We start from the raw sequence: 9,754 nt of genomic DNA on the forward strand, positions 1-9,754 counted from the left end.
AAGCATATGTGGTAGGCATGTCTGTTTCAGTTGGTTGCTAACCAAGAATTGTACAAGAAAAGTAAAGGCTGTTAGAGAGCTGTAGAGCAGAAGAGAAGGTGGGCAGCTCATTTGTGAGGGGTAACAGACAGCTTGTGTGCTCCACCAGTACATGTACAATGTCAAGAAACTAGAGAAAGGTCCTCAGCATGTTAGATGAACACTCTGTGAAGGATTTGTGGATGCAAATTGGTAAGAGTTTCACAAATCGAGAAAACATAGATAGGGTGTAATATGCTATGTTTGAGGCTACACCTACATTAGTGATATCACTGATCTATTTTGTCTTATGTATCCTTTAGTATAGAAGGACAAAATGACATTGTGGCATTTTTACATGTTGTTTACACATGTTATCTTGATTACATGTAGTCAGTAATTTGACTATTCTAAAAACCAACCAAACCATATACTATAACCTCTCTTCAATTTTGCTTCAGCAATAGGATGTTTCCCAGAATGACAGACATAATGTGTTGGAATGCATACAAATACATTACATGTCCTTGCTGTAAGTGAATGATACTCTTTTATTTTATCCTTTGTATTAAACCACTTTAATTTACTTCTCATTTTCCTTCCTTGTTTTATTCTGATTACTTCCCTTTAGTTTCTAGGTTTCTTCCTCTCATCTTTTTCACTCTCGATTCTGTCTTTACTTTTTTCTTCACTTGAAAAACAGATATTCTGTTTAACAAGTCAGAGTAACAATTCAATTCACAGAAATTGTGTCATATTGTAAGAGATCAGCAGTTCACCTAAACAGACAGACATCTTGTTTCTACATTTGCCAGTATCAGAAGCTTCTGAATGAGTGTGCGCATGTGTTCTGTCTTCTACCTCATGTTCCTTGCCTAAACATTTTTTCTTATATTATGTTTTTTATTCTCTTTTCCAGCACCCTTCCTCTAATCTTCCTCCTTTTTATTTTTACTTGATCCTTTTTCTAAAAAGCTGTAACTAGAAAAGATATATGTCAACATTGTGTTTACAAATCTAAAATGGGAATTTTGGTCTTGCTCATAATGTTGATATAATTCTATATTCTAGATAAGACCCAGACATTCTAGATAAGAGTTTAAATTAAGTAATAGATTAAATTAGGCGGCTTTATAAATGTTTATAAGCATTTACTGAAAGAACTTCAGATATTCTTGCAGTACTTTGAACCTTCTCCTTTACCCCATCACATTCAATCTTGCTTCATACTTATTTGTGTATGTCACATATATGTATGCACACACCTGTTATGTAATACACATACAACACAATTTGTAGATCTCAATATATATGTGTGCAGACTGTACGTATATCATATACATGCATGCAATACATTTATTTGTGTGTCCTATGCATGTCATATATTGTATATACATACCATTTACATGCTTATTTGTGTGCAATCACCTATACTTGTAGACACACGTGTCATTGTCATGTCCACATAAATCATGCAACACACATCTTTGTGTGCATGTCATATATACCCTGTTAGATTGTAAGATCTTTGAGAGTAGGGACTGTCCTATTTTTCATCTTTGTATCTCCACTACCCAGCCTAGTGCTTTGTACATAGCAGGCCCTTAGTAAATGTTTGTTGAATTAAACAATACAGTCTGAAAATGCTTACTTTATATTCCCAAAAGAAAGAAACTTTCTTTAGTATAGGGTGATAAGATTTTGAGTGGAAAAGGACGTTAAAGATAATTTAGGCAAAGCTCTCAATTTTAAAGATTAGGAAAACTGAGACCAAGAAAGGAAAATTCAATTGCCCAAGCTCAAACTGGTAGTAAGTGGCAGAGTTGAAATTTGAATCCAAATCCCCTGATTCCAAATCCGGTAGTATTGAAAGGTTTTGATCCACTTTTAAATGTCTCCTTTTTTTTTTTTTTACTGTTCTTTCTAGCTCATTAAAGCTAACTACAAAATACAGGCAACATGTTCTATACACATTTGCTTATGAGCAAACGAGGGCCATTGGCCAAAATATGGCTTGCGGCTCACTGGGAGAAGAAGCTTACAAAAGCCCATATATTTGAATGTAATTTAGAGGCAACTATCGAAAAGATTCTCTCACCTAAGGTATGTAATTGGTTGAAATCTAATTCTATTTGCGGCAACATTTGTGGGGCATAAAGGGATTTAAAAAAACATTTGGATGGACCATATGCATTATGCATTCTTTCTGAACTCCTATAGCACCACTTCTCTGCATTATTCATTTTGGCACCTAGTGATATGCCAATGTTCCTTCATTCAACAACCATTTTTAAGCATTTACCATATTCAAAGTATTTTCCTAGGTTCTGTGTCTGGCATAATCTAACCATTTCATAGGCTCATAGATTTGCAACTAGAAGGATTCTTATGAGGTCATCTAGGCTAGTCTCCTCATTTTGCAGATGAGGAGGTTGACTTGTACAAGGTCACACAGGTAGTAATGATAAATAATAGTTGGGATTCCAGCCCAGGCCTATAACTCCAAATACAAGATTTTATCTACTACCCAACACTACTATGTTTTCTATTTAGGTGACAGCATGTATACATAAATTGGTCCCTGAGAAGAAGGGACAATATTAAACCATGTTTGAACATTTCTGTTATAAAGAATCCATTTCCCTATGTACAATGTAGTGCATACAGTAGGCACTCACTAAATGCTTGAGTGAATGAAATATTTAATAAATCTGTATACTCTTTATAATTCTCATAATAATACCCTATTATTATATTTTTACTTTTCCATTTTGCATTTCACATAAGTAGTTAATTGCTTTCAATATGAGAATGAGAATATGAATATGAGAAAACTTTGAATAGTTGAAAAGCAGGCAAAGCAAAACTTAGGTAATCCATTTGAAAAGATGAGGAAATACCTATGATCTTTAAACAGATAAAATTCTTGACTTGATGATTTCTAAAGAATTTGGTTATTGTATCTTAAGTTCCTTATAAACTGATATTCTAAATATATTAACCTTTTGTATTTTTTTAAAAGGTAAAAATTGCACTGCGGACTTCAGGACATTTGCTGTTAGGAGTGGTTCGAATCTATCACAGGAAAGCAAAATACCTTTTGGCAGACTGCAGTGAAGCTTTCATTAAAATGAAGATGACCTTTCGCCCAGGTACATGCAACTATGGATTTGTTTTCTTCATTTTGGTGCCTTCTTGCATTTCAATTTTATTTGGAATGTTCCAATTTGATGTACAGTATTGATTTCAGAGTAAGTGTAGTGAATTTAAAATTCCTTTTGACTGAATCTAAATTTCAAAGGCTAGGGACATATGGTCTCATTTTTAGTTATTTTTTGCTTACATGTTTGCATAGAAAGGTAAAAATTTCCCTCAAAAGTTAGTATTATTTCATTTTTTAATTTTTAATGCAACAAATCGTATTAAAATCACCCAAAGTGCATAATAACTATTCTTTTTTAAAAACTCTAAAGATACAATAAGATTGATTTAAAAATAAATATTAGTAATTCCTTGGAACAGTTTTCAAAATCTTTACAACTTTAAAAAGTTCCAAAGGAGCTCCAAAGTATGGCAGAGTTACTGCTGTGATAACTACAATACCTTAAAATATAATTCAGGGGCAGCTAGGTGGCGCAGTGGATTAAGCACCGGCCCTGGATTCAGGAGTACCTGAGTTCAAATCCGGCCTCAGACACTTGACACTTACTAGCTGTGTGACCTTGGGCAAGTCACTTAACCCCCATTGCCCCACAAAAAACAAACAAAAAAAACCACACACACACACACAAAAATATATAATTCAGCTACATTGTGCAGTTGTCAAGTTTTCTTCTCATTGTTCATAATCTTGATAAAAATAACAAGTGGATTTATGGTTTCATTACATATGATGTATGATTGAGAGTATTTTATTTCCCACAGTATCACTGTTTACTTCACCAGCCTGAACGTTTTAAACATGAAAAGAGCCCTGGCCTTGGTTTGAGAAGACCTAGATTCTAGTCCTATTGATTAGTGGGGCGGATTACTTAATTTCAACAAGCATTGATTTCTTCTTTTGTAAAGTGAAATAATACTATTTGAAATGTAAGAACAAATGAGATTTTGTATGTATGTGTATATATATATATATGTGTGTGTATATATATGTATATACATATACAATTTTAACCTTAAAGCACTATGTAAACGTGAATTGTTATCTTTATTTCCTTTAGGACTAGTTGATCTTCCAGAAGAGAATTTTGAAGCTGCCTACAATTCTATCACATTGCCAGAAGAATTTCATGACTTTGATAACCAGTTACCAAATATGAAGTAAATTATTTTCTTTACGTTTCCACATCTCTAATAACATCCTATTCCAATATCTTATCATGGCATGGAGGTGACTTGGGTTTTTAAAAGCTCTGCTAATTCAGTACAAACTTAGCACACAATTAGAGAGACTTCAAGTACATGGCTAGAAGGAGTAGGAGTAGGTAGGTGTCTGTTTTGTAGGTACCAGCTTAAGTAAATATGTAGTGGCCCATCGCCAGAGGGTTGGTCACCAGAAGATGGGTTTTTCTGATTCCAGCAGCTCATAAAGACAGTCTACTAAGGCATGTAGAAATCACCATCTCCATTGGTGGAGGCAACACTCACACTGATGGATCATGGATCTTTTGTAATAATAAAGTATTTTTTCATATATCTTGGTTAAACAGGAATTAAAACTTTTTTCTTACATGTTCATGTTTAAACCTCCTTTAGAGAGGAGGCAGGTAGGTGGCTCAGTGGATCAAGTGCTGACCCAGGATTCAGGAAGAGCTGAGTTCAAATGTAACCTCAGACACTTGATACTTACTAGCTGTGTAACCCTGAGCAAATCACTTAACTCTCATTGCCCCAGAAAAAAATAATAAACTTCCTTCAGAGAAATGGATTGTTTTAAATAGAATTACCAAGTAACTCACTAAAGATATCTGCTAAAAGTTTAAATTTATTATAATGGCTCTAAGTACAGTCATAAAAATAAAGTATATGGTTCATTTTTTCCCTGCTAAAAACATGTTTTTGGTTCTCTAAGGAAATACAGAGGAAGAGAGGGGAGTATTTGAGGGTATTGAAATAATTTCTTTTAAATTGCCTAAGGAGCCAAAGAAAAGGAGAAGGATGTGTTGATTTATAGTTCATAATGATTAAACATGCTTCACTGGTTAAAAATGTGAAACCAAACCAATAATATAAAGATGTCACATCCCTGAACTAAAACACACTCTTCATGCCTGCAAAGTGCTGAAGGGAAGCAATGATAGGGGAGGGTACAAAAAAGATACTTTGTAACAAGGTCAAGCAAAGAATTTTTGTCTAAACTTGTGAAACTTCTATTTCTCCTCAAGCTTGGTCTAATCCTCTACATTTGTAAACATAAAATGCATGGGCAGATTTACACTTTTGACAAATTAGCTGTTATTCATCTATCATTTGCCAAGACAGGACAATATTTTTGCATATCAGCTGAAAAACGTTTGTGGCTATCTCATATAGTTTGTTTCTAGTCAACTAATGGTTAATAAAATATACATCTGAGAAAATAACTATCATATATTTCTTATTTTTAGAATGAAGTCATATAGGGGTTGGGTATAGACTCCCCCACCTAGTTATAAAATCATGTTCATGTAATAACTTGGATCTTAAACTTCTCTATAGTGCTATTGATGTTTCTGAGCACTTTACTCTGCACCAGAGCAAAGCTGAAGACATTACACTTAGAGAAGATTTCAGTAATGATCTGCTTTTTCAAGCCGGAAATTTTGGTGAGAGTATTTTAGAAGTTAGAATTATAGATCATAAACAAGTTTACTTATATTTCTGTGCTGAATATACACCAGAAGAAATTATTTATCTACTTCAATCTACTTGTACCCAAATTGTGTCTTAGGTCTATCCTATCTTTCTCCTTACTCAGATACTGACTGGCTTTGGTGAAATCCTTGTGTCCTCATGCCAGGAGAGCTTTAACAGCCTCATGGTAATCTTCTAGTTTCTCATCCATTCTACACATGACTCTTTGAACAATCGTCTTCAAAATCTGTTTTCATCCTGTCCCATCTCCATTCTTAAGGACCTACAGAGGCTTCCCATTACCTATCAAACCTAAAGTCCTTTGCTGGCCCAAAGGTGTTCTGCCAATTCCATTTCTCTTTTATGCCCCCAAATCTACTTGTGTTCCTGCCAAGGAAATCCACTTGCCACCCCACATGTTTCCTGCCTTCATGCCTTTGTCTTCCCTACTTCTCCCGCAATCCACATCTTCCTTCAAAAATACATCCAAGCCAACTCCCTTCAAGCTGTCTTTCTTTAATTCCACAACATGCTAATGACCACAAAGCTGTGCACTTTCTATTTTTCCCTATAATAAATTATACACTTAAGCTGTTGATTTGTAAGTATTCATATATTCTTCATGCATCTATTCCATTCAACAAATATCTATTAGGAATAGCTAGCATTTATATAATGCTTTGAGGTTTACAAAGCACTTTATGTATGCTATCATAGTTTATCCTCACAGTGACTTTATGAGATAGGTGTTATTTGCTATTGTTGTTATTGTTATTATGGTATTCTGCACTTATTATATGCAAGGCACCCTGCCAGGCACTGTGGGTACAAAGGAACAACATGAACAGTCCCTGCCGTTCTCCAAAGACATGTTACTGGGGGCTAAGGAGGTTGGAATAAGACAGGTCCACAAATAAGAATAGTACAAGTTAATGAGTATTGTGAGATAGATATACATATATATATAGTATATCACTATATAGAGAGAGTTTGATGCAAAGCTATATATATAGTGAGTTTGAGGCTATATATATAAAGCTATAGATGTATATGTATGTATGTGTGTATGTGTATATATGTGTGTATATAGCTATATGTGTGTGTGTGTGTATATATATATATATATATATATATATTTATTTATTTATTTATTTATATATAGTGAGTTTGAGGCAAAACTCCATTGTTTACCAGTCAAAGTAATAAACCTTGAGTTTCAGGTTCCTCATTTGTAAAATGGTGATAATACTACTTATTATGACTATCTCATAGAGTGGTTATGAGGAAAATACTTTGTAAACTCTTAAGTACTAAAGCAAAGTGATCTATTTCCCTCAAATACATTATAAAATTGAAGGTGGGAATCCTGTCTTTTATTTCTTTTGTATGGTTTATTCCTACCTTCTCATAACCCTAGTAATATACAGTGGATGCATAGGACACTGTTGTCCTTATAGTGCCTGGGTTATAGGTCACATCTAGATCATTTCCTAAAGGTGGAACTTAGCCCAAAGCTGTTTTCTTTTGGGGGCGTAAGCCCAGTCTGAAGCTCCTCTTTCTCTCTGACCCCCACAGCCTTCACTGTCACTCCTTTTTCATGTCCTGATTCTAGAATCCATCCCTCTTTTTCTTTGGCTTCCTACTTTTTTTTTTTTTTAACAACTGGGACTTAGTAAACATAGGAAAGATTTTATTTACAAAAGGAGAATAAAGTTACAACTTAACTATATGTCAGAGGTCAAAAATTTTCAAAGTGTTAAAAAAATTATTCCTCAAAAAAAAAAAAAGATTCCTCTACAGGGCAAATCTGGTGCTTAGTAAATCTGCTTTGTTCTATAGCAGATAATGGTGGAAGCACCACTGTCTTTCTAATCTCCACTGCCTGGTTCCTTACCTAGCAATATAAAATTCCTTTCCCAAAGTCCTTACACCTTGACTTTGACTCTTCCCAGTTTCTTGTTCTCTGGGTTTAACCAACTACTTAATTTTTTAAAGTCATGCTAAACTTTCAGCTAATCAAAAATGGCTTTTGATACCTGCTGGGACCTGACCCTCCTCCTCCAAAGGGACATAGCTCCTTCCTTGGGGCAAGGGGGGTTGGGAATACAGAACCCTTAGAGTGTAATGTGGAGTGACTCTGGACTCAGAGGACCAAGGTTCGAATTCCAGGTTTGTTACTTAGGCAAATCATTCTTGCAGTCTCAGTTTTAAAATATATAAATAGTAGAATTTGGACAAAATTACCTTGCAGGGCCTTTTCAGCTCTAAATGTATGAATTTATGATCATTTACCATGCAAATTAATATGTGATTTTCCATTACCAAAATATTTTTGTATTTAATAGAATACTATAAATACTATTATTAAACCAGGATAGATTTTCCTTTTGCTGTCAGGGCTTGAAATTTCAGACTATCAGAGTCCTCTGAAATCTGGCACTGACAGAAAATAAGTAAAAGGGAAAAGCTTAGAAGGCAGTATCAAGGACACAACCTTTACTGCTTTTCTGACACAAATTCATCATAGCCAAGTCCCTCTGATGTTTTCTGGGTCCAGGACCTCAGCTTCTCAGTGTAACCAAGCACACAATTTGTTACTTGGCATTCTTCTCCAGGAAAATACCCTTGGAATAGTCCAGAGATAATATACTCACACAAAGGGAAGAACTTCCAGTAACATCTGACCCCTGCAACTTTACTGCTTTGATATTACAAGATACCTACCACCTTCTCTTTTCCTCCTATAAATAATTTGATGCATTATTTAGGAAGCATCATTAGGGCTAATTTCAAACTCCAGCAGAATGAACCTTCCTTTCTCTTGTTTTTATGAGTTGGCTACAGGGAGTCTTCAAGGAGAAGAAACATTAGTATGCTACTTAGGGCTATTGACTCTGCTACTGTCTATCCTGCCTCACAGTTTAGCTGTTCTGTCTTCCTTGTTGTATTAGTACTTAGTTATTGATGTCTCATAAGTGACCATGGGCAAAGTTATAATATTCATTTAGTGAGATTGGAAAATGTCTTTAGTCTTTGAGTACATATGTAATATTGTCATTTCTGATTTGATCGAAAGTAGCAAATATTCCTTTGAGTAACAAATTACTTTATTTAATTCTTCTTTTTCTCTTCAGAAGAGAAGTATTTTGTCTTAGGTAGCTTGAGTGATACTCCATATTTTAGTTTACTGGTTAACGTCAATTAAAGTTGAATATAATTCTTTTGTTTTCATTATGGGCCTAATATACTTGCCATTACATATTTGAAGTTATAGTCATATCTCAGGTCTTACTTGTTCTTATTAATCATTTCTTTAGGTGATGAATCTGAGCTCCTTAGGAGACAAAGCTTCTTTGATGACAACATATTGACACATAACAGTACAATTTTGGCTGGAAACAGTTTTGCAAGTCTCCTTGAAGAAAAATCTGTTTTGTATGACAGTGGAGATGGATTCGGGGATGAAGGAACTGCAGGCGATATGATTGGTATGGCTTAAAGCTAAACTGACAATAAAGTGATTTTTAAAGATATTTTGGCTAATAAAGTTATAGATCATGTTGAATCTTCAAAGATGTTCCTGAAACTTCCCATTTCCTCTTCCATTACTGTAGTTTTTTTGTTTTGTTTTGTTTTTTGCAGGGCAATGAGGGTTAAGTGACACAGCTATTAAGTGTCAAGTGTCTGAGGCTGGATTTGAACTCAGGTCCTCCTGAATCCAAGGCCAGTGCTTTATCCACTGCACCACCTAGCTGCCCCCTACTTTAGTTTCTAATGAAGACATAATACTCCTCCTCACCAAGACCTTCTAGTTGTACTCTTGATTTTATTCCCTTTGATCCCACCTGACAGATTATCCTCACAATTATCTCCTTTCTCCTTAATCTTAAATCTTTCCTAATTT

At 34.7% G+C, this 9,754-nt stretch overlaps 1 protein-coding gene across 1 annotated transcript in view; it reads left to right on the forward strand.

Moving 5' to 3' along the window:
- Positions 1-9,754, forward strand: part of RAD21L1 (RAD21 cohesin complex component like 1) — a 43,008-nt gene that overhangs the window by 8,705 nt on the left and 24,549 nt on the right. Inside the window, exons 2-6 of the mRNA XM_043988836.1 lie at positions 1,946-2,121; positions 3,041-3,170; positions 4,239-4,338; positions 5,716-5,822; positions 9,168-9,338. Of these exons, the coding sequence (XP_043844771.1) occupies positions 1,978-2,121; positions 3,041-3,170; positions 4,239-4,338; positions 5,716-5,822; positions 9,168-9,338 (652 nt within the window). The 5' untranslated portion in view covers positions 1,946-1,977. The remainder of the gene's footprint in view (positions 1-1,945; positions 2,122-3,040; positions 3,171-4,238; positions 4,339-5,715; positions 5,823-9,167; positions 9,339-9,754) is intronic.

This window comes from Dromiciops gliroides, chromosome 2 (assembly GCF_019393635.1).
Source record: "Dromiciops gliroides isolate mDroGli1 chromosome 2, mDroGli1.pri, whole genome shotgun sequence".
Taxonomy (NCBI): Eukaryota; Metazoa; Chordata; class Mammalia; order Microbiotheria; family Microbiotheriidae; genus Dromiciops; species Dromiciops gliroides.